This window comes from Coffea arabica, chromosome 6e, assembly GCF_036785885.1.
Source record: "Coffea arabica cultivar ET-39 chromosome 6e, Coffea Arabica ET-39 HiFi, whole genome shotgun sequence".
Classification (NCBI taxonomy): Eukaryota; Viridiplantae; Streptophyta; class Magnoliopsida; order Gentianales; family Rubiaceae; genus Coffea; species Coffea arabica.
Genome location: NC_092321.1, coordinates 5,322,253 through 5,347,338, shown reverse-complemented (window position 1 = coordinate 5,347,338; position 25,086 = coordinate 5,322,253). Strand labels below are relative to the sequence as shown.

Genomic DNA, 25,086 nt, shown 5'->3' with positions numbered 1-25,086 from the left:
AACATTTATGATTTTCATTGTAGTTACCATATTATAATGTTATTACTGTTTCCATTGTTTATAAGAATCAATTTACAAATTTCATTTTAATTAAAATTATTAATAAAATTTCCTAACAATATTCCCCATATTATAATATTCTTACTGTTGTCATTGTTTATAAGAAACAATTTAGATTATTAATAAAATTTCCTATATTATAATATTATTACTGGAGTAGGATTGAGCCAGTAAAGTATACTTGAGCCAATTGGCAGATTAAGAGAACTACCAATTGGCAGTACCCCGTTTGTGCCTGGAGCAAGAAAGGACGCTTCACCATGTAATAAAGAGTCAATATTACTTGAAAACTTAAAAGCTGGGAATTCGGTTGAGAGTCATGCAACTATGTCCAAGTTTCATTAGTAATCTACAATGTACAGTTTAGGGCTACGTATGATATGATTATGATTGCATGTCTCTATTTGGCCCGTGGCTGTGATCGACGCTGGGTTAGTGCCATTTCCTGTCTTCTTGCCTTCATTTTCGTCAAGTGGCCTGTGGCAAGCACCAACTCATGCCGTGTCCAAACTCTCTTCGGATTAAATCTTACATATATATATATATATATATATATATATATATATTTTAAAAAAAAAAAAAAATTTCGAACTCTAGAAAAAATCCTATATTTGTTAAGCATCAAATAAAATGAATCCCCCAACATACTCGAACCTTAGTTATATATTTAGTCGCAAAATTGTCTCAACAGCTTGTGTGTGTGTTGTAGTCGATGGATCCTAGGAATGAGGTTCTAAAAAAAATTCAAATTCATGTCACATCTTGATTGTGCTATGCATGGGCACAATCTAGAATTAGATGGTTTCCATTGTTTATAAGAATCAAGTTAGAAGTTTCGCCACTATTTATTCTTTAAATATTGGTATTTTCTTATACTTACAATTATTAATAATATTTCTAATATTATAATATTATTATTGTTTTCATTGTTTATAAGAATCAAGCCGGTATTATCTATTCTTTATAGATTGCCATTTTCATTATAATTGCAATTATTAATAATATTCCCAATATTATAATATTATTGCAGTTTCCATTGTTTATAAGAATCAAGTTAGAAGTTACGGTACTTATTCTTTGAATATTGGTGTTTCCATTGTTATTTCAATTATTAATAATATTCCCAATATTATATTATTATTGTTGTTTTCATTGTTTATAAGAATCAAGTTAAAAATTTGGGTATTATGTATTCTTTAAAATTTGGGCATATTATTGGGATTATTATTGTACTTCTAAGTATTAATAATATTCCGAATATTATAATATTATTGTTGTTTTCATTGTTTATAAGAATGTGGAAACAGTACCAATTTTCAGGAACAATCCTATATTGAACTATTGTTACAAAGTTTCATTTTTTAAAATATACTTTCATGTGCCCGTGATTATAATATTTTACTATTTTTAAATTCTTCCATAGATTGTAATTTTTTTATAATAATGTAAGCACCGTGCGTAGCACGGGTATTCACACTAGTATATATATATTACTCACAGGATCTTATCACCACCACGAAAGCGAAAGCGAAAGCGGGGGCAGGGGGAGAGTGGAATCCACTTTGCAGTTAGTGCTAATCCTGATTCGTCCAACCCATCACCCCTTTTTGTTTTAGCCTTTAGGCATAAAAAAAAATTTTTTTTTTTGGGGTAAAGAAAAGAAAGATGAACCTTTTGTTTTGCTTTTTTTTCCCTCAATGAACATATATACTGGGAGTGGGAGAGATGCATAGATGGAGGACTATTTCACTGGGCTGTCGGAAACTTAATTAATAAATCATTAGAATGTTTATATCCCTTGAATTTTTGTCTGCTAGTAAACGAAAAGGCGAAATTCGAGTGCCATCAGAACGCAGATTTCCATTTGGGCAAAAAAAGAGTCTTCCTGATTATTATCTAAGAATGGATTATGTATGTGCCGCCGTATGGAAATACTACTGAATGGATTATCTCCAGGAAATAGTAATAATGAATGATTAGAGTGTAAATAATGGCAGAGGTTCGAGATAATTACATAATAATAAAAACCCTAATAATAATAATAATTATAAGCTGACGTTAGCTAATTTAAGTAGCTTAAATCTAGATATGCCTCAAACTTTTTCCTCTGTATCTAATCGAAAAGGTCTCCACACAAACAGAGCCCATTTCCATTTATTAGTGGTGGGGTGCTCTGCCAACATTTATTAGAGGAGTTCCGTTGGGAGGGACTGTGTCTGTGTGATGTGGATTGCAAAATCCAGCGGAAGCCAGAAAGACAGATCACCTTTTTTCTTTTCTTCAACTTCTCTACGTGCATTCATTTTATGCCAAGGAATTCCACTTGTAGCAGCCCCGGAGACCCACGCGACACGTGTAGCAGCCACATCACTCCCGGCCCACAATTTTGTTCCGTTGCCTTGCAAGGGCCCGGATTTGCTACTTTTTTCTTCTCTCTCTGTATGGTTTATTCAACATGTTAGATGTAGTGTACTTGAGAAAATATCATCATCGTCTGATGCTTTTCTTTTGTCAGATACTTCTGCTATGGATATCCATATTCTGGAGTTCAAGGTAGTAGGTTGAACCAGTACCGATGATCTTACTGTGACAACAAGAATGGCACTGAATGATAAAGAGAGAAGAGGGCCCCGTTAATTTGAAGTCAGCTGTTAACGAGTTCAGGTCCACTCCTTCCTTCAGCAAACTTGTGGCAGAAGAAAGTGGGCAGGAAGGGACGGTTATTACAGGAATTCACTTCGGTGGGCATGTATATGGGTTGCAAATGGCTTTTGCTGAAATATTTTAGGTCAGAGTCGTCAGACCTAACATTATTCTTAAGCAAACTTTTATGATCTTGGAGAAGAGGTAATAAAAAAAAAAGAAGAGAAAAGTTAGAGAAGATGAGATATAGAGAGAATATTTTTCTTCGAATCTACTTACATCATATACAGTAATTACAAGTATAATCCAAGATTGTCCAAATTCTCCACCCAGACAAAACTAAGCTTATGATTTATAATTATTATATCTCTATGAAAGAAAGACTTGTTTCTCTAGATTAGTATTCTTAATTATGAGGGGCTTAACTTTTGCGAAGATTTCACTAAAGAGATCATGGAGGCCGTGTGTATTTTTATTTACCTCTACTACTTAACAAATTGTCCCACCTAACTTTGGTTGACTCTCCGGCCAAATGTAGGCTTAAATACGGCTTCAAACTTAAAATAAAAAGATCAGACTTGTTACTGAAGATAGAAGAAGATTTGTTAATCTTGACTTCAACTCGAGCGTAATTTCAGTGATGTAGTATTTGTCTCAAAACCCTCAATCATGCATACGTACGGATGACGCCAAACATACTACTGCCCTATAACAAGGTAGCTCTTGGTTTTAGCCATCAAGTTTCATGCGCGTTTCAAGGTGTTATGTGTGTTTCCTTCTTCGAGTCTTGCCATAACTCAAGAATGCAGATTCGGAGAGCACAAGGGCAATGCGCCCCCGGGAGCTCAGATGGTTTCGTAGTCTTCTCTTTAGGAGCAGGTGTCAGGTTCGACTTTCGGGTGCTTTCGTGCTGTGATTCTTGGGACAGGCTCTCACCGCCTGAAAAGAGTAGTCTAGCTGGTTAGGTGATTCTGGTCAGATCAAAATACCTTCCAATCGACCAAAAAAAAAAAAAAAAAGGAGCACAAGGGCAATGCATGCCATATGGACAAGAAGTTATGAATGCTAGCAGTATAATTTTTTGTCAGTCTGCTGAACCAAATATTTCATTTGCAGAAACTCCAGCGCACCAGAGCGACGGGGATCTGCTGTAGCATTGCAGTGGAGGTTTCTCCAGGAGGAAAGAGAGTGGGGACCAACCGACCCTTGTAACTAGTTCTGTAACCTCCCTATTAGGCTGCAGGTACAGGATCGAGCCCAAAAGGAACGGCCAAAATGGCTCGATCATCCCGATACACAATTGAATGCATCGTAGAGCCATTGGCAAATGTGTTCTTTTTTTTTTTTTGCGTTCGGAGGAGGCTATAACAATTGAATAATCTACTCTATCCTCCTACTAAATGATAGAGAAGAAGAACTCCAAAGAGTCTTGTGTCAAAAACTAATAAATACATAAACTTGCTAGATAAAAGGATGTTTGGTGACTCGGACTTAGAGCTGTTAATCGAGCCGAGTCGAGCCGAGTATTTGGCTGCCGAGCTCGACTCGAGTTTAATTCGAGTCGAGTTTGACTCGAGCTCGTTAGGAAAACGAGCTTTAAAATGTGTTCGAACTCGACTCGTTAAGTGTACATGTGGCTCGAGCTCGAGCTCGACTCGTTTATCACAAACGAGTCGAGCTTCACGAGCTCGAGCTCGAGCTCGTGAAAATTAACCTTAATAAAAACCTATAATTTTTAATTTTTATAATTTTGATTTCTAAAATGACAAATATGCCCTTCATTAACGAGCTCTAACGAGTTACTCGAGTATCAAACGAGTCGAACTTACTCGGCTCGATAACTAAACGAGCATGTTTCGAGCTCGAGCTCGATTCGTTAACCAAAATTAACGAGCCGAGCTCGAGCCTTAACGAGCCGAGCTCTAACGAGCTTTCGAGGTACTTGACTAACTTAACAGCTCTACTCGGACTTGATCCAGTAGCTAGATTTGGGGAAGTAGATGAAGAGAACAGTAATACTACTGCTACTCCTGCACTCGGAACAGTAGTGATACACTATTTCCATAAATACTCCGCTAGCACTAGTAGTCGATTGACAAGACTACTCCTGCACAAAAAAGCAATTATTTCCCGCACTCAAAATTGCCTGCACTACTAGTAGTATTCTTTTCTCTTCAATATACATGCTGTTCAGCTATTAGTACGTAGTTAAGTAGGCTCACTTTCTCATCTCAATTGATGTAAAACTCTTTATCTCTGAAACATTATGCTTGATCATCCGTCAAAATTGACATTTTATCTAAATGCTTGATCTACTATGGGGACCATCAAATTAAAAAAAATCTACTATGGGGACTATAAAGTTATTACCATGACAATTTATACAAAGGATAGTTCTTTATGCACAAAAGTACAATTATTAAATAAAAATTTTTTGAACAGATGTCCAATGAACATTTGTTAGCACACCTAAATTATATATATGTAAATACACATAATTATAATCAATACACCCTCTACATCTTTTAACGTTTTGTCTAACGGATGCCTATAAAGCACTCATTAAGATATATTTTACGGTGTTATATTTTAAAAAATATAAGATTAATTAAAATAAATAAATAAATATAAGGATGGATAAACAAGATTAAATGTGAAAAACATGTAAATGCAAGAAATGATAATAATTGTTAGCATATATATATATATATATATATATGATATGTTAATGAATATTCTAAAGACATCCGTTAAAAAAACTCATTTTTTAAAAAACTAAACACTTGAAACCTTTCTTTAGACAGCCCTCTTAGTCAAACCATTAAACCTAAGATGTGAATGTCATTTATGCATGTATTGCACCTTGAACTACGTCAGCTCATCTCATAATTTCATTATTGTAAACTTGTGAAGACTATTAGCAACCTGATATGCAGATATACTTCCTTTTCTCTTCTTCCTTTTCCTTCTCATCAATGTAATAAAATGTGTGGTGGGGGCGAAGATGAGTGGGGGCAGTGAGTGAGCGCTCCAAACTCAGGAAATAAACTAGTCCTATGAAGTTAAAGAGGTAGAGAGAAATGAAAATATCTCATTGAGCCTACTGTACTAAACTGGTACCATTATAGCGCAAACCATCCTTTTATAATTAATTTTAGCGCATAAAACAAAACTGCATGAAAGCTATATTTGATTGGCTGGTGCCTTACAAGTCCATTTACCCGGTCACAGTGGTACGCAGTCCTCGGCCCTCTCTCTCTCTCCTTCCCTCTCTTTTTTCCCTCTCTCTGTCTCTCTGCTTGAATTGTACCGACATGGCTCCTACCAAATGGGGTTTCTGCAACTGAACTCGAGATTTGCAGCTGCTTCTGCTTCTACTTGGTCTGCTCTCTCCTCTCGCTTCTGTTTTTTTTTTTTTTTTTACCAACCCTTTTTAAAGAATATTCAGTTCTTGACTTAGCATCTTTCTTGGTGTTTCTGGTACTTGCTACTTGAGTAGTATAAAACACACTTCTTTCTCCCTGTCTGCGTTCCTTTCTTTTGATTTCATCTTTCTCAAGATTGCTAAGTTAGAAACGTAGGATTCTTGGTTCTCATCTGACCACCTTTCAAATTTTATTTTTTTTTTTCGATTTTTTCTGGTGGTTTTAAGCAGTACCATGTTCTTATAATCTGTCTTCTACAGTGCTTCTAGTATAATTCTTGTGTCTCTTTTATTTTTTTTCTATATAAAGATCAATACTTAAAAAGTGCTTCCTCACGTCAATTGTCGTATTTGCAATTTGAAGGCAGGGAACCGTAGTATACTGTAGTTTGATTCCATCTTTTAAAACCCCTTTTTGTTTTTAATTCTTCAAGTATCGCTTCTTAGTTTTCTTAAATTCCCCTGAAGTCTCTTTTGATTTATTTCTCCCTCATCTTGATTATAATTCTTTAACCAGTAATAATACTACTGAAACTAGTCCCTTTTTTTTCGCCAAATTAATTTTGGTAAGATTTACGAATCGTAAAATACGTACGGAATTTTCAGGAACTAGCTTGAGCTCGAGCAATCTACTGCTTCGTCAGGACATAATCAAAACCCTTGAGTTGAAGACCTACCCAAAAACCCTTAAGTTGAAGTCCATATACAGATGGCCATGCATGGTGGTTTATTTGCCAAAGAAGCCAACACGACGTCCGCATTCTCAGCAGTGCCTTGGTGGAGCACTGGCCTCGGATCTCAGCCAGCAGGTTTTCACGATGACCTTTTTGGCCAGTTCAAGCCTGCATCTTCTGCTGTAGACAAGCCATCCAATACTGGAACCCAGCTCACTCCCTCTAGGGAACCAGAACGTAATGGAGGACAAGAAACTGGAAATGGGAAAACTAATAAATTTACCATTTTTTCTGGTAATTAATTTTGTCTTCAATCTGGTATTATTAGTTTTAATTTTTTTATTTTTTTGATGTTGGATTCTCTAATTTACTATTTTTGTTCATGCCCTTTGACGTCGTCTGATAGTCAATGAACACAAGACTACTGAGAGACTTTCTACTAGTATACTAGCATACTGAAAAGGAAGAGAATTCTTTAATTTATCTTGTTGTGCATGCATACGAGGAGAAAAGTATGTTGAGTACAAGGAGTTACTAGTGTATTTACTTTCCTAAGATTGAGTTGGTGCATATAGAAAAGCACACAACACTTGATGATTTTTTTTTCTTTTTTTGGTCATTATCACATGTCATACTATTTCTTCTTTTCTTTGTTTTCTTGAAATGTCGTTCACTATGATTTACCAGTCTATAAAGCTTCATCATGTTGCGTGAATTAGTAGGATCAAAGATGCTTTATAAGCGGCCTTTACCCTGTTCTCCTTTTGATATCATGAATTTCACCAGACCTATAAGAAAGATGGAGGAAAAGAAAGACAGAGACTTTAAGGGCTTTATTCAGTATGCTTGCATAAATGGAAACCAGATAGTATGCTTGACTTTAATTTCATGCAAAACGAAGCAGTAAACTGCAATCAAATCAAAACTTGGTTTGTAGTCACCAAGGCATAAAACATCAGGTTATTGCTTTGGCAGTCATTACAAGGGCTTTGGTTATTTCTCTTACTGGTATTGCTTTGCCCTTTTACGAAATAAGCATGGAATGCACCTGCTTTGAGTCGTATGTGAATGCATGATTGAGGATTATATTTACTGTTAGCTTTTGCGGTTTTCTCTTCCAAAATTGCGATGTTGAAAACTTTCATCTGTGTAATTATTACATGAACTAAGTTTGAGCGGCTAGTTGGTACAAGTTGTTAGAGACTATGAAATATTGAGGCTAGCATTTTGGCAAAGCTCCCATGTTTCCATTGATAGTGCAAGAGTGCACTCGTTATGTCATCTTGCAAAGTTTCAGTTACATGTAGGCATTATCAGCTTGTGTTTATGATCTTCTTTTTCATCTTTCCAATGGTACTTCATCCTAGTTCATTGCGCTAGAGATAGAGATGAATTTGTCACAAGCTATGTTGTCTTGATTGTTGCCACTCTTCAATTCTTTGACATATATGGTAGAAGGACAGCAACTAAAGAAATTGTCTCATTTTTCATATTGGTGGGAGTTGAGCAATGTCCCGCTGCATAATAACTCACTTGTCTCTTGAGGCTACAAAGAATACAGGTTGTTCAATTCTCATCCTAAATGATCTATTAACTAACTGTCATTGCCCTTTTTTCAGGTGAGTGCAAGGATCCTCCAAATGGGCAAAAGTTTCGGCTCCAAAATGCCAGCAACATGCAAGCAGCTGCTGCAGAATATCGAGGGCATTTGGAGCTTGGATTCAGCCAGCCATTGGTAATTGTGATTTCAGTGTTTAATTGTAATTATCTTGTTGCTGACTATCAATTTTCTCTGCCTTTTTTGATGATATACATTTGTTTTTCTTCGTGATGGCTCAGATTTGTGCAAAATATCCTTATGGAGAGCAATGTCATGGTGTATTCTCAACTTATGGGCCTCAATTGACTGTATGTCTTTAATTTCTGGCTACTAGCTACCTAGAAGTATTAACATATTTCCAGTTTTCTATTAGAACATTTCTCTTCACTTTGTGTTCCTGCAATTGTGTTTTCCATCAATCCGGAGATGCAGCATAAGTAATAAGAAACTATGGAAGGCAATATTGCATGTCTTTCAAATCTCATCTGATTTTCAGGTGAGTTCACTTTTTATTAATTTGAGTAGCAGTAGTGAAAAGCCGGAGTCAGCAAGCAAAGTGTGGGAAAGAACAAGTTTTTAGGGTATGATAATTGATGCATATGGATTGAAGAATCAATCTTCCATAGTTTGACTCGATAGTGCAATATGTACATCTAATTTCATAATGACAGTGTTAGAATATTGTTGGATGTCCGCTTGCAGATAAGCACACTCAGACTGGGAAATAACTAGTTCCATAATGAATCGATGCCAAATTCCTTAGGTGCTGCTTGAGTGTTTGGCATCCCAACACAAGCAGAATATATAGAGAAATCAACAAATACTCTTAGAAAAGTTGAATCCTGTGAGAGCAGCTCTAGGATGTATAACTAGATACATGGATCTCAAACTTTTTGTGATTGAATGCTCATAAACTGCTCTAGATGATCTATCTGGACCATAATCATTTTGAATTTTAAACTTGAGCTCTTAACTTATTCTGGAAAGCCTTGTTATAATCAGAATGTAACTGGATATGGAATAGTTGGGAAATCAGATTCTTTCAGGGGCACTGCTGTTTAAGGGAATTGAACCATGGTGGTATACTTCTATGAACAGATTAAAGCATCAAAATAGTAAGGCAACCTTTAGGAACAGAACAGCATCCATAGGACTTGGATCCCTTGGAACAGTCAAATCAATGGTTGTGTTTAACAGACGGAAGTAATTCATCACGAATATGGTAATATACTATAGATTGCAGAATAGAATAGAGGAATTCGCTTGGGAGAGGAATTAGATAAAATAATTGATGAAGTCAACAGAAGCGGAACTTGTTCCAAAAAAAGAAACACAAAGCATAAATACCAATCGAGAAAACAGGAGACATAATTCTATTGCATTGCTGATTTGTCTGTGAACTTATTGGTTGTTCATCTGTTAGTTACTTCTCATTCCTCAGCACCTTGTGTCATAAAAATTTGTTTTTGTTTTCTTTTAAGTGATCGATACAACTGGATTTCTTGGAGGTTCATAAAATTTGCATCTGTATAATTTCAGGGCCGGATCATGCTGCCGCTGAATTCAACAAGTGATGAAGTGCCAATATTTGTTAATGTTAAGCAGTATAATGGAATATTGAGGCGCAGACAGTACCGTGCAAAGGCAGAACTGGAGAATAAAGTGCTGAAAAACCGCAAGGTACATATGAATATTTCTGTTAGCAGGTTTCCAATCGAGACAACTGGATTTTTTTTTTTTTAACATTTCCTTGCATCTCTTTAATAATTTAATTATACTTGTAAATGCTTGCCTTGGTTTGGTCATCAAGATGATAGCCTTTGGCTCTTACTTCAACATGATTGCCTATACAAGATGTGTTCTTTAGAAATGAACCTTCTGAAAAGATTTTTTCAGCCTCACCTTAATCACAGACTTTGTCCAAATATTCCTGTATGGTTGCTCAATTTGGATTCTGCCTCATGCCTTGCAGCCATATCTGCACCTGTCACGTCATCTCCATGCAATGCGCAGGCCAAGAGGTTGTGGCGGCCGCTTTCTCAACACTAAGAACCTGAATGGCAGTAAGAGTAATACTGATGACAATACGACTGCAAAAGGACGATTTTCTCGACCGACAGGATCCCAGAGCTCCGATGTCGTGCAGTCTGATAGTGGAAATTCAAGTTCACTGAGAAAAGCTAATGGCTGCAGGTCAAATAATTTGGGTACAGAGGTTACTAGCGTGTACTCCGGGGGAGATCTTGATTGCTTTCCATTTAACAATCTATCCTCAGCAATTCAGTCTCTGCCTAATATGATGACTTCAGGGCATTGGATTGTCCCGCCAGGCAAGTGGGTTGTAGCTGCAGATAGCTGCTGCAACCTGAAAGTTTGATGGCAGGATACAAATAGGATTTGTGTCCAATTTTCCTGGCCTCAAATCCCATTTTGCAACCAAATGGAAACTCCGGTTCTACCACCATTTGGTTTGCTTCCAAAAGGCAACTCATTCTTGGCTTATCAGCATTAAGGCCATCTCTGTTGTATTCCGTGCTCTCCAGCAATTGGAATAATCAGAGGCTCCCAGGCCATAATGCAGTGTAAAATACTGAACTTTATGTAATATGATTGGTTCTGTTCCCACTGCTTAAATAACATGGAAAGACTTGGTTTGCATACTTTGAAGTGTGCTTCTGGTGTTTGAATTTTGTGGTTGATCTGGTAGTTTTGATTCTCTGAGAGAGTGAGAATCCTGTAATCAATTTGTAATGTTCTAATTTCCCTATTGCTGAAATAAGATCAGAGTAATTGGATGGTTTTGACAGAAAAAAAGAAAGAAAGAAAGAAAGTAGTTGGATGGTCGTGTTTGCTAAATTTTGCTCCTGTTGGTAGAGGTTTGAACTTTTTATGATCGTGTCTAGTCATGGGCTTCGGACTTGGATTTGGACTTTGCTATACGTGCAGCATTTGCTGTATCAATCAAATCTTCCTTTTGGAGCCATTTTCAGATTCCCCACGAAGGACGCTTATTGTTGAATAATTGTGTGGGAATCTTCCTCATCTGTCCCCAGATTTTCCATAACACATTTATCTAAATAGATGGTTGGCGGCCGGTTTTTTTTCAACAGTTTCACCTTCGAAATTGCATATTGTCCATCAGATCAATTAACCAAGAAATTGGGATCGTAGACTGGTAGATATGTAATTGTACTTGATTTTGCTCCTCCTGTGAAATATGTTTATGGTAGTTAATTTTCAGTTCCTCCAATTAAGAAGGACGAAAAGAGAGGTAGATGATCAAATTCTAGTTTGTTGCAAGAAGGTAGACGGAAAGATGCTGGTATCAGAAAATCTGCAGCAATAATAGCAGCAATGATGGGAACGAAATCATAAAAAATCAGAAGCTAGCACAAAATTTCACCACCTTGTTAGCTTCGATATCCTCTCTGCGAAGTCTGGATTGGAAGGGAAGCAGCCGACCTTGAGTTTCTCTCTTTGCATGAGGCTACCATTAGGCCTTCCCCAGTCACTCAATCTTACATCATATAAATATGAAGACTTCTTCAGCAGCAACACACCGTCAAGGAAGATATACACATGCACGTAAGCAAAAATGAAGAGTGGCGCAGGAGCGAAAGTGTTCATCATGGATCTTGCTCAAGTCTTGATTCCATCTCAAAGTTTCCTAGAAAAAGTTCGTGTGAGGATGGGCGTTTATATGCTTATAAACTGGATTCTGGAGATTGGCAGTTCATGCCTTTTGAAAATGCTTAGACCTTTTTTTTTTTTGTTTCAGACATATCCTATTGTATTCTCTATTTTGAGAATTTAGGATCCTATAAAATCCGATTGGCAGTACCTTTTTTCTTTTTTGTTCTGGAATACCTGAAAACTTTTCACATGCAGTTGCAAGATTTTGCCCCTCCTCTTTATAATGTGAGCACTAATAGCAATTGTTTTGCTATTATGTTCTTATTCATTTGGCTTTATCAGTAGAAGTATGTCATACATAATTAAATCGCAAACATTTGGTAAGGGAAAATGGGGAGAGAAAAGGGTCTTCCTTTTCTTTTGATGAATTTATTTGGAATCATGAAAATACTTCGCGGCCAATGTTTGAGTTGAATTCTCATGTTCTCCTTTCTTTTTCGCTCTACAAGTAACGAGTGACAAAAAGATTTGGAAGTTAAAAGGATTGTCAATTGAAAACCCAATTTCCTTACCCTCCTAAGCCAGCACTTCATTTCACCTACAAGAAAAATTCATAGCCACCAAGCTATCAACTCGTCAGAGTAAAATTGGGAGCGCGACTTACCATGGGCTTGGAGTAAAGAATCCAATTTTCCGCCTCTAATCTTGTATCCTTTCCCCTTATCTGTTATCCCTTTCAAGGAAGTCTAAAGCCCCAACCTTATTCCATTGATCGAACAAACACAATACTGCTACTGCTAATTTTTGGCCAAAAAAAATGTCAGCTTCTTCTCTATCAGTGGCTGTTGCCACTGCCACTGCCACTGCCAACTCTTCTTCTTCTTCAACCCCATCATCAACTTCTTCCCTAGAACACCTTTATCTGTCCACCATTCACTTCCCCTTCAAGCCCACAAAACCCATAAACTTTTGCAGGGTTAATCACCTTCTAAATTCTGCTCCTGTTCCTCAGGTCTCTCGCTCCCTACTTGTTTGTGCTTCGACTGCTTTTGATGCTTTTGATGCCATCCAAAGCACACAGGTCCTAGAAGAAGAAGAACAAGAAGAAGAAGAAGCAGAAGCAGAAGAAATACAAGACGTTGAGGATGAAAATGATGGGGATACAGCTGCTGTATCTCTATCAACTGAAGGTCGTAGATTATACGTGGGAAACTTGCCTTACGCGATGACCTCTTCCCAATTAGCTGATATCTTTGCTGAAGCTGGCCGTGTTGCTTCTGTTGAGGTCTATTTTACCTTTTCTTGATTCTTTAAATTATAAAAGATTACTTTTTGGATTAGATGTACTCGACCAAGAATTCAGTTTTCTGCTGTCCTGGCACTTCATTACATATGTAATGTTGATTGGGATTTCAAAGTTTGTACCTTTGTTGATGGGAGATTGGAGGTGGTGCTGATTTTTGGTTTTTATTTTTTTTCCTGGATTTGTGTGTTTAAGATTGTTTATGACAGAGTGACGGATAGGAGTCGAGGATTTGCATTTGTTACAATGGGGAGTTTTGAAGAAGCAAAGGAGGCAATTCGGCTGTTTGATGGATCTGTAAGTGACCTTATGGCGATTCATCTGACCATTTCTTTACTACTACTACTTGATTTGTCTCGTCGGTTGTTTGAGCATTTTTCGTCTGAGACCTTGTTAGCTTTACTTACCAGTTATCTGATTTAATGGATAATGTGCAATGTTACGTAGTTCATTGGAGGAAATTTAGTTAAGGTTGAATTAAGTTCCCTCAGAAGGCAGACAGAAAACATCTTGTTCAACTATGGAAACGGATAATATGCTACTGGTATTGTTTAAGGTTGGTTACTAGATGCTTTATATTAGGACAACTTGCACACTCTGTGCTAATCATTGATCTTCTTTTATTTAGTGTAAAGACAGCTCGTTGGGCTTTCTCAACCAGATAGTTTATGGTTAGCAAATTCTGTGAGCGTTTCATGTCAAGTAGTACGAGCATGATGTTGCTCCTGCCTGGGCAGTCACCAATTCAAAGGATAATTTGTCCCCTTGACCAGATAATAATCTCTGGGACGAATTGAGAGGTTTACTTAATAGTGCCTTCAATTTTTCTTGTTTTCTATCAGTCCTCCCAAAAATAAGTGTGCATAACTTAGAAACTTACGATAATTAAGCGTCTACTTGTCACAGAATGAGATAATGAGTTGGGGGTGGCTGGGGGACACACTATTACATATATAAAATCTCTTACTGAAGTCATTGCAGAGGTTTTTATTACTCCCCAGAGAAGATGATGTACAAAACCATCAGCTCCCATTGATGATTGACATGTTTTCCCACTTCTAACGATGTAAACTAAATGTAGTGGCTTTGCTGCTTCGGAAGTAGCTGATATCCGTTCTTTTCTTAAAATTGGTGTATTGTAATAATTATGAACAGCAAGTTGGGGGCCGAACTGCAAGGGTGAATTTTCCTGAGGTGCCACGAGGAGGTGAGCGAGAAGTCATGGAGTCAAAGATCAGAAGCAGCAACCAGGGATTTGTAGATAGCCCACATAAGATCTATGCAGGAAACCTAAGCTGGGGTCTAACCTCTCAAGGCCTCAGAGAAGCTTTCCAAGACCAGCCAGGATTCTTGAGCGCCAAAGTCGTCTATGATAGGGACAGCGGAAGATCCCGAGGTTTTGGATTTATTAGTTTTGCGTCCGCTGAAGAGGTGGATTCTGCACTTGAGGCCATGAATGGAGTGGTATATCAACGTTAGATTGAGATTGCATGCTTCATGTTTGTCACATCCTTTCTTACGGAATTCATTTGTGTGATTTTGTAGGAGGTGGAAGGCCGGCCTTTACGGTTAAACTTGGCACAACAAAGATCTTTCATATCTCCTCCTCCAGCACCTGAAACAAATTCTGAGTCAGATAGTTAAAGCAGCCTCCTTAGTGTTTTGTGTTATTAGCAGCTAAGAGGGGTGGATGAATTAGTATTGCCATACGCTTGTGAGGGGATGATGTGGAGTGGAGGAGGCAAGCAAAAACTGCCGTAGAGAGAATTGAGTTCAATTTTGTTCCCTGCCAAAGTTCCGAGTCACACTTATATGGCACAGACGGAAGCCAAAGATGCCCAGAGAAGGACATTGTTTAATGAATACTAGTGTTGTACTTTCAGATATCCTTAAATTTTCGTTTTGCGTGATTAGCGGAAGACTACGGGTACAATTTACGACCAGTTCTTTCCCGTCAAATTTCAAGTTCTTCACACACTCGTGATTTTTAAACAGCTATAATGAGAAAATTCGGTGGAAAGATGATCGTATGATATCGAAATAACCATGCGGGAGTGCCGTGATAGACACTTTTATTGATCGACAGGATTCTATGAGAGGACTACTGGTGAAATCTAGTAGATGGTATAGAATAATCAGAGACAGACTCGAGAACAAACAGAGAAATGGCCAATGGCGCAACACTAATCAATTAATGCCCTTTCATGACCCTCATCGTATGGTTGGCAGAAGATGAAAGACGGGGCAAGCTCTGCAGTATACGCTGCCCATGAAACGAGACATGGGTAATGAAACTAAAAATCATAGTCGCATACTGAGAGACCGATAAGGCCATCATATTTGAGCTTCCCACTTTTCGGGAACATTAATTTATCCACTTTTGAGTACGAAGATACGTACAAGGTAAAGAGTACCAAGTGAAGAAGCATTTTTCGACTGCATCTTATTCAAGTTCAGAGCTTAAAAATCCCTCAACATAGAACGTCAACCAAAATGAAGAGAAGCATTAATAGTTGGAACTGGATTCGGCTAATGTTACAAGGTAAAGAGTACCAAGTGCCAGTTGTTTTGGCGTTCTCAATAAAGCACAGCCTCAGACAAATACGATGAAAAAACAAAACTAAAGATAAACCTCTCCAGTAGCTTCTCTAAGCTAAACATGCTGTGATCTTTCAGCAGTATCATGACCAGAAAGAAGTGCGTCTGCTGCAGAGTCAACGTCTTGAGGGAAGAAAATCCTGATTACATCCGATGTCTCAAGCTTCAGATATAAAACAAAAACCATTTTTTGCAGAGAAACGTATAGGGTGCTTCTACACGGGCAGCATACTGGCTTATCAAATGACCTAATTATCACCTTCTAATATTGCTCATATAATTCACGCACAACAAAATTGTTTATGTCTCAAGAAAGTGAAAATCCAGCAAAAGGCATTTTTAGTCCATTGGTTTTGAACGAACATGAGAAATGGCATCAAAATTACCTGCAAGTGTTGTGGTACAATTTCTTGCTCAATTGATCTATGTCAGCAATACCTTTGCAGCCAGCAACCACCTCAAGCACTTGCCTGAGATTATTGATTATTCTGTAGTCAGATGAAATATTAAAGGGAAGAAAGAAAAACTAACTACCGCGAATCTACTCTTTGGTTGGCTAGCACAGCTTGCTGAATGAATCAAGAAAAAAAGATGGCTATATGTCATAACGGCAGTACTTTTCTCACCAAGGACTTAGTAATTTTCTCTCTTCTTAGTAATCTTTCTTTCTTGATTCATTCAGAAAGTTGTGTCAGCCAACCAACGGGTACAATGTGACACTTCTAAGAGCTACATCAGATGCAGAAGTTAACATCCATTACCACATACCGTACCGTGCAGGGTTCATTTCGACCTTTGATGGTGTAGTCTGGATCATGTTTTTCTTTCTTCTTGGACGGCCATGAGGTTTTCACAAAATTAATCCCTGCATGAGTATTTTTTATTTCACAATATGGAGAATCTGTCTCGATCATCATTCGCTCCATCGGTATGCCCTTAACAACATCAAGATTCTCAACTGTCTTCAGTGAGCAACCATTTATGCCTTCAAGATACAAAAAAGAGAAAAGGCAAGGAAAGAAAGAAAAACCATAAAGATTGATTTGATATCACTAACTCCAAATGTTAAAGTATGAAGAAAAAAGCTTAAAGAGCGTAGGAAGTAATCAGAGAAGAGCATTCACCTATAAAAATATTACTGAATGAAAGAAGTTTATCACGCTCTTCTGCACTGCCTGTAAAGGAGTGAGCAACCCCACCACAGAACCTAAACAGATATGTGATTTGAGTACAGAGCACGAGTAAAATAGCTTTGGACTAACACAACAGAAGTGAGTCATAGGAATAATGGCTGAGATTCCAATTAAAAATTAGTTAGCTAGAAGAAAGATGAGAAACAATTTCCCATGTTAAGAAGCATGGGGCCTTAAGACTTTAAACAAGTTACCAACAGTTCCTTGTGTTTACTAAGGCAACTAGTGTTATCGAAGCCTCATACTAATTCAACATTTCTTTAAGAAAAGATGAATATTTTAAAGATGCAACCCAACGTTCATCTTGAATTCTAACATGACTCACTGTGATGGTAAATAATGAGTATTTACAGACCATCTTTGGCAGTTGATTGGTGCAATATACAACAATTACAAATACGCAAATTAATCAGATACAAATGCTTTTGGTTCTAATTTTAGTAGTTAAGAAAATTTACCGCTCCTTATTTCTCTCCAGAATGGTACAAAAGTCCTCAGCAGCTGCTCGCATGTGAAGAAACATTGGAAGCCTCATTGCATAAGCTAGTTCAAACTGCTTCTCAAAATATCTGTTTCGACCAGAACAAAAGACAGACAACTGGAACCATATAATCAGTACGTCATTATACACCTAAACCACGACAATGGATAAAAGCAGCATTTTTCATTGACCCTTAAAACACCTCCCAGACTCATCAAGAATTAAAGGGGAAGAAAGGGGGAAAAGAAAAACTAATCTTTGAGGCAAGCACATACTTCTGTTGAATCTCAGACGGGCAAAAATGAAGCCTGTCATAATCCAGTCCACATTCACCAATTGCCACCACCTTACAAAAATTAAATTGTCGCACTAAGAAAATTGAGGAAGATATATGTACCTAAAGTAATCCTCTCTATGTTCTCCTAAATCCAGCACTTTGATTTACCTTTCCTTTCTCAACCCCCTCTTTAGCCAGTGAGAGAAGAGACTGAAAATGCTTTTTGGGATCCCCACTCTCATCAAATTCCTGAATCAATTATCATGGTATGGCAATCACAAATGTATCCATGCATCCTCATTCTCACACATTCAATAACTTAAGGATGGCATCAAGAAGAGTATCAACACTCACTTTGCATCTTGTTGGGTGCACGCCAACTGTGCAAAAAAGTCTTGCTGCAAGGGAAAATGGATTGCCAAAAACATATGGTATAAGGCACCAAGCGAGAGACAAATAGCAGAGAAAGGAGAAAAATGTAACAAAGGAGAACGTGTCTCACTAACCATCAGTTTCAGCAATAGCAAGAGCTTCTTTTGATTCCTCTAGAGATCCACCAGTAACCTAGGACAGAAAACGTAAGACAACTAAAGAATCATTAGCATGATTAGGCCCGACTACAGAAGGCAAATAACCAACCTTACCAACAAGAAATAAACCTCTCAGTTCTGTTACTCTAATAAAACGGAATTAATTACAAATCAGCAAATTTTACAAGCTCATCCATCCTCTATGATATCAAAAACAAGAGGTTGAACTGCTCCAAAAGTGGAACTTCAAACGACCCAAAGTTCATATCCTCTCAATTTATTGAGCAAGCCAAACTATCAAACAACCTGAGTTAACAATACCATCTATCTAACTACAAGTAGAGTTTCATTTTGCGGGACCGCTGATACTCCTTTCCCAACCCCCAGCAAAAAAATAAAAATAAAAAGACCCTGCTAATGTGCTGCAAACTTATCCTTTGCAACGAGCTAATAATAATAATACCAACCAGAAAAATAGTCCCACGAGACATATCCCTATGCAAAAGATCAAAGTTTTGTTCAGGGATATATACTTACAATAATTCGATCAACACCGGCGCTCCAAGCCCTGCTGAGTACTGCAGAAATATCTGCCACGTGGTATTTCTTGCCGTTGTATATTCCTTTGAACATACCATCTGTAATTGAGATTCATTTATGCATTGAAATTAGATTTACTCAAAAAACTATGTTCCAAAACAAAATGTTTTAGAATGAATTAAGATTTGACATACCAGTGAGATTGACTGCTATATCTGTTCAAGTTAAAATCCCACAAACACACTGTATCATTAAACATGATTAAAATGATTCGGTGCTTTATTCAAGACAAATACAGAAAAGGGTTACTTGCCAATCGTTCGGATAGTCGCCATTTGTGAAAGTTGGAGCCTTTTTGGGCGCCAGTCTGCCTGAGAGTCCGACTGAGATGAACTGGAACAGCAAATGAAATGCTAGTGCCTACTACCTAGTATAGTATGGTAAGAAGCGGCGTGGGAGGGCCTCAAATTTGCGTCAAGCGGTATCTTTCTAGCGGTATCGAAAGATGCGTCAAGCTTCAACCCGCTTTCAGTGCTCTTTAAGAAGCGGCTCCCTACAATCAGGGATTCAGGGGCATCAGCTATGAAGGGTTGAAAAATGAGGGTTCATTACAATTTATTCTCCTAAAACATGCCTGATTCTCACTTTACCCCCTGACTTTTTATTTTCTGTCATTCAACCCCCTGAGAGACAAAACTACTGCTCTATTATCCTTATTTTTTCCTCTCTCATATTTTTCTATTCAAAATTAGTTTTTTTAAAATTTTATTTTTAAGCAAATCAAAATTTTCTCTAACAAAAAATTAAGGATGTTGATTCTTTAATTTACAATTGTAAATATACTAAATATGTTTTTCTATATAATTAGTTAATTATTAACAAATTTCATCTATTTTCCAATAGAACAATTTAAAAGATTGTATTTTATTTTCTTATAATTAGACAATTCAAAGTCAATTACTAATTTTTTTTATATCACATATTCATTTGTCAATCATTTAGATTTTTTTCGTTCTTTTTCCCTCTAGTTGATTTTTGATTATTAGGGTTTTTTGCCTTTTAAAAAAATCAATTATTGATGTATTCCCCAATAAACATACTCCTTTAATGAGAAACTTTACCACCATCAATTAGAGTGGTTAAAATTAAACCACATGTTAAATTTCAATGGAAAAATGAAGTAAATTATCTTAAAATAAAAAATAAAAACTTAGTATGGTAGGAGGATATTTTTGTCTCTCAAGGAGTTAAGTGACATCCTAAAAAAAAGGTAAATCAAGAATTGAGGTAAACCTTAAGTGATAATTGTAATTAACCCCAAAATAATTAACTTTGTCAATAGTTTGACTTTTGTAACTAGCTTAGAACTGAGTTTGATATCAATACAGTTGAGCTCCCATCAACTTTTATTAAACCAATATAGAGTTTGCGTTGCACGTAGGAATATCTGATATGAGTTGTTGGAGTTTAATGTTTTTCAATACCAGATTTATACTTAGAAAACTGATTAAACGCCATATATTGGTATGAGCATTTTTGGATGATGTGCCAACTGCCAAATGAATCTCCAAACTTTAGCAGCTGTTTGATAAAACTAAAAGTCCCAAGTCTAAATTTTGAAGTTTTGAAATTTGAGTGTGGAAAATATTGAGCTGGTGAAGTAATAATTAATATCTTTTTGATAACTAATTAAATTTAGCTACCGAATTTAAATATCAAGCAAAATAATAAATTTTTTAAAATATGTCTTTGCTTGTGTATATGGGATAGTATTGTTGTGTGTGAGAGAAAGAGAAATAGAAATATGTGTTATGATAAAAAAAGTCTATATTTATGCATTATATCCAAAACCCATCTTAACTGACAGGTATATTAATCAAATGACTATGAGGTTTCAAGTATGTAATAGAGAAAATGTATCTATACGTAATCTCCAAATATCCAATTTAATTGATAGGAATACTTGTCAAATGACTATGGCTATGAGGTCCCATGTATGTAGCAGAGAAAATGTATTTAGGGATAATTTCAGAAATCTCCCCTGAGATTTTTGATAATTTTACTGAACTCTCATGAAGTTTAAAAAATTGCACCTACCTTGCTTGATTTGATAGTTTTAGTAACAAAACCTTAAAATAATGTTGATTTGGTCAAATTTTTAAATGAATACCCAAAAATGCCCCTTTGTAATGAGTTTTAATTTACTTCTCTATACAATTATAAGATTATCTATAATAATTATAAAGAAAATGTGCCAAATTCTTTATGTCAATATCTACTATTTGATAAACAACTATAGTAATAATTTTATCACTATGATAGGGGACTTTTGATTATCATAATAAATAATAATCAATACTTTTATTATTGATTTAGATTTATAAGATATAAAAGAAAATGTTGAAATAATTCATTTAGAATTTATGAATTTTTTGAATAATGGGATTATCATAATTTAGTAGTGATTTTGGACCTTTTTTTATTATTGTTAATTTTAATACCAAAAAAATAGAAAACAAAGATCAGAAAAAATATTGGATTGCATATAAAGTTAACTCATAAAAAAAAAAATTTCAACATTTGATTACAATAGAAACTAGAGGTCATAGTGATAGTTCTATAGTTTTATTGGCAAAAAATAAAAAAAAAGGAATAAGAAGGAAAAAGAATGAAAAAATAATTTTAAAAGTCATTCTAAGTATAAGCATGCAAACACAAGGGAATTGCATTAAAATATTTAAGGGCAACATTGTCATTTCAAATGATAAGGGAGGTATGTGTAATTTTTAAAATTTCGAGAGTGCCAAATGAAATTGTTAAAAACCTCAAGTTTCAGAAAACCTCCCTAAGGTTTTTGACAATTTCGCTAGCCTCCTTGAATTTTGTAAAATTACAGAAACCTCCCTGGAGGTTAAGGTTTTGATAACAAAATTAGTACAATTAAAAAAAGTAGTTTAAGGAGAGGGATAAAACTTTTATTCTATAAATACCCCTTATGCATGTATATAAGTAGTATTAGTAAAAGAATAAAAATAATTAATACACACATTTAACCACTCAAAAAATTCATATTTAATAAATTAGACAATACAAATAAGCAACAAAACTACACTAATGATTACACGATTAAACAAAACAGACTAGTCAACTCTTTTAATATGATGTTCGCTATGATTCTCATAATTTTGAACAGAAATATTTCAAATTTTGTACTTCTTTTTTGTATCGTAGTAAAATTATGCATCATGGTAATTTCAAGTTGATTTTGGAAAACATGGATACAGCTGCATCTTGATCTTGTATAGTATGTCAAAATGGTTCCTTCGGATTATCTGTATACTACTTTTCCTCCATAAGAGGATGATACCCGAACATAAATTCTCAAATCACAAAATTTAACCTTCCGTTGTACCCCATTCAAAAGCAACGGCACAACAATGTAAACATAATCCCGGAACATAACTACCCAACAGCAAAACATGATCTCGTGATTGTCCCTACCGATTAGTTTGGAATCTAAGGTAATCAGCCGTAAAGTTGAACCTATACTTCTGTGTAAACAATTGGTGAAGTTATATTTTACTAATGGGAAGCTCTTATCACCAGAATAATACCTTTTTCCTATTGACCTTGTGGCTTAATTTTGCGCGTTACATGACGAAATATCTACTTTTCTGTTCTACCCAAGAAACAAACCACAAGATACCAACATCCAACTTTTGAAATTTTGACCTGTTTCATCTGCTATATTAACGGGGCAAAATGATTATATCCACAACCAGGACTCTTGATCAGGTATATACAGTCGGTATCTGTCGCCCCGTTTGACAAGCGAGTTCTTTGGGTGTTTATCTAAAGCTGTACAATTCCATGACATCAGGGTCAGTTCTTTCTTTGAAGTTTCGCCCTTTGAAGCTTAACTACTAATTATGCTTAGCGATTAAGAAGTAAAGCTCTTTTTAGAGTGGCACAACGCGTTCCGAACTACTTCCAGTTCTAGAATAAACTTTACAAAATCCGTGTCTGGTACCGGTAGTGTGGTAGTGCCTAAATCTCCCTCAATTCTGCCTTTCCTGGTGAATACTAAAAGCTTTGACCAATTCTTATTTTTTAAGATGACATTAAGGACTTTTTTTTTTTTTTTTTTTTAAAAAAAAGGGGTGGCATTAAGGACTAGTTTGAAGTTGTACGTACAAAAAAAAAAAATTATTTGTGTGACCATTTCTCCAATTATCCCTTCCCACTTTCCATTCTATTTCGTCATTCCCTATCAGCCGTCTTCCAAAGAAGAATAAGGAAAAAAAAAATCCCAAAACATAAGCATCAGTTGACTTTTCCCTCTGTTCTTTCTCCATGAACTAGAGTAGTTCAACGCGAAAACAAAAGTGGCCCAATTTGACAAGTCTCTTCTTTTCTTATTACCTTTCTCCGGTGCAGACTGCAGGCGGGCAGCCTTTCAAGAATAAAGCTCCCCGCTATCTCCCTTCTCAAAAACTCTCCTTCCTCTCCTCTTTTTGTCTTCGATTTTCAGTTCCAACGTTTTCCATCCAAAAGATAATCATAAGTTCCCATAAACTTTTTCCCTTGCTTTAAAGTTTCATCCATTTTTATCAGCTTGTCCGGCACCACTACATAAAGATCAGGGCCAGGGCCCCATACGCTCGCTCACCTACCCCTGTCAAGTCGCCACCGGATCCCCCCATTGCTTCATCATTAAAGGGTTAAACTACTAAAAAAAAGTTAGCCAATATGAACGATCTTTTCTCCGGATCATTCTCGCGGTTTCGCAGCCAGGATCAGTCCCCGGATTCCCACAGCATCGAAATGACCAACAACACGGGCGGAGTCAACCTGGACAAGTTTTTCGAAGATGTCGAAGCAATCAAGGATGAGTTGAGGGATCTGGAGACCCTCCACAGCCAGCTTCACAGCTCCAACGAACAGAGCAAGACCCTCCACAACGCCAAAGCCGTTAAGGAACTCCGAACCAAGATGGACAACGACGTTTCTTTATCCTTAAAGAAGGCCAAGTTCATCAAGGTACGGTTGGAGGCCTTGGACAGGTCCAACGCCGCCAACCGTAGCATCCCGGGCTGCGGCCCCGGGAGCTCCTCGGATCGCACGAGGACCTCAGTTGTCAACGGCCTGAGGAAAAAGCTTCAGGATCAAATGAACCAGTTCAGCGACTTGCGGCAGAAGATGGCCGGGGAGTACAGGGAAACTGTCCAGAGGAGGTATTACACGGTGACTGGGGAGAACCCTGACGAAGCTGTTTTGGATTCGTTAATCTCAACGGGGCAGAGTGAGACATTCTTGCAGAAGGCAATACAGCAGCAGGGGAGGGGTCAGGTGATGGACACCATCATGGAAATTCAGGAGAGGCACGATGCAGTGAAGGAGATTGAGAAGAATTTGAAAGAGTTGCATCAGGTGTTTCTGGACATGGCTGTTTTGGTGGAGACTCAGGGGGAGCAACTTGATGATATTGAGAGTCAGGTTCAAAGGGCCAGTTCTTTTGTTAGAGGCGGAACACAGCAGCTGCAGGTGGCTAGGAAGCATCAGAAGAATACCAGAAAGTGGACTTGTTTTGGGATCATCCTCCTGCTCATCATCATCCTCATCGTTGTGCTTTCCATCCGGCCATGGAAGTAACGAGAAGAAGCAGTCAAAAAGTTCTTGTTTTTTTAATCCTCCTTGCCATTATTTCTATGGTCAGAGCCATTATTTATATGTTACCGATCCATTTGCTTCTTGTTTATTTCAGATTCAAAGTTCTTTTATGTTAGTGTTCTTTTTCCTTCTTTCTGGGGCGTCTTGGTCCTCTTGGATATGTTTAATTCTTTTGAAAGAGTCTAAATTAGGTGAAGTCTTACCATATCTGCTGACGCGGGTTGTAATTAGAGGGAGGTGGATGTAGTTTTGTCTTTGGTGCTGTTTTCCTGGACTCGTAAATGTTTTTGATACTTTTATACTGATTCTGAATTCAGAACTACATTTTCTCTAACCTTTCTTCAGAGGCATCCGCCACGGGACCATTGCATCATCGTCTACGTAGCATGCTGTATCAGCTCTAACCATAACATCGAATCGCGCGCTTTGTTTCTGTTCAACAATTATCATACCTACGTAC

General features: G+C 36.9%; 4 protein-coding genes across 7 annotated transcripts; 3 read left to right on the top strand and 1 right to left on the bottom strand.

Annotated features, from left to right (window-relative positions):
- The first annotated feature begins 5,913 nt into the window (after positions 1-5,913).
- Positions 5,914-11,061, top strand: LOC113691669 (nuclear transcription factor Y subunit A-2). Its single transcript, XM_027209917.2, has 6 exons — positions 5,914-6,084; positions 6,734-7,095; positions 8,421-8,536; positions 8,641-8,709; positions 9,941-10,081; positions 10,374-11,061. Exons 2-6 carry the CDS (start codon positions 6,837-6,839, stop codon positions 10,776-10,778), a joined length of 990 nt encoding a protein of 329 aa, XP_027065718.2. The 5' UTR covers positions 5,914-6,084; positions 6,734-6,836; the 3' UTR covers positions 10,779-11,061.
- A 1,503-nt stretch (positions 11,062-12,564) lies between these two features.
- LOC113692306 (33 kDa ribonucleoprotein, chloroplastic-like) lies at positions 12,565-15,296 on the top strand. The gene is made up of 4 exons (XM_072054684.1): positions 12,565-13,319; positions 13,533-13,634; positions 14,493-14,801; positions 14,883-15,296. Exons 1-4 carry the CDS (start codon positions 12,852-12,854, stop codon positions 14,979-14,981), a joined length of 978 nt encoding a protein of 325 aa, XP_071910785.1. The 5' UTR covers positions 12,565-12,851; the 3' UTR covers positions 14,982-15,296.
- A 459-nt stretch (positions 15,297-15,755) lies between these two features.
- Positions 15,756-19,538, bottom strand: LOC113692841 (uncharacterized). 4 transcript variants are annotated; one of them, XR_011816790.1, is made up of 12 exons: positions 19,270-19,538; positions 19,151-19,171; positions 18,954-19,054; positions 18,393-18,450; positions 18,241-18,284; positions 18,055-18,135; positions 17,885-17,955; positions 17,587-17,697; positions 17,060-17,142; positions 16,709-16,920; positions 16,322-16,405; positions 15,756-16,075 (listed from the first exon to the last, which is right to left on the bottom strand). XR_011816790.1 is itself a non-coding variant. In XM_072054683.1 (12 exons), the coding sequence occupies exons 3-12, from the start codon at positions 19,047-19,049 to the stop codon at positions 15,991-15,993; spliced, it is 930 nt and encodes a 309-aa protein (XP_071910784.1). In that variant the 5' UTR covers positions 19,050-19,054; positions 19,151-19,199; positions 19,270-19,538; the 3' UTR covers positions 15,756-15,990. The 4 variants fall into 4 exon arrangements, 3 of the variants coding, with proteins under 3 accessions (XP_071910784.1, XP_071910782.1, XP_071910783.1); XM_072054683.1 differs by having other exon boundaries at positions 16,704-16,920; positions 19,151-19,199; XM_072054681.1 differs by having other exon boundaries at positions 16,704-16,920.
- A 3,714-nt stretch (positions 19,539-23,252) lies between these two features.
- LOC113691404 (syntaxin-121-like) lies at positions 23,253-24,960 on the top strand. Its single transcript, XM_027209530.2, has one exon. It carries the CDS (start codon positions 23,706-23,708, stop codon positions 24,606-24,608), a length of 903 nt encoding a protein of 300 aa, XP_027065331.2. The 5' UTR covers positions 23,253-23,705; the 3' UTR covers positions 24,609-24,960.
- The last annotated feature ends 126 nt before the right edge of the window (positions 24,961-25,086 follow it).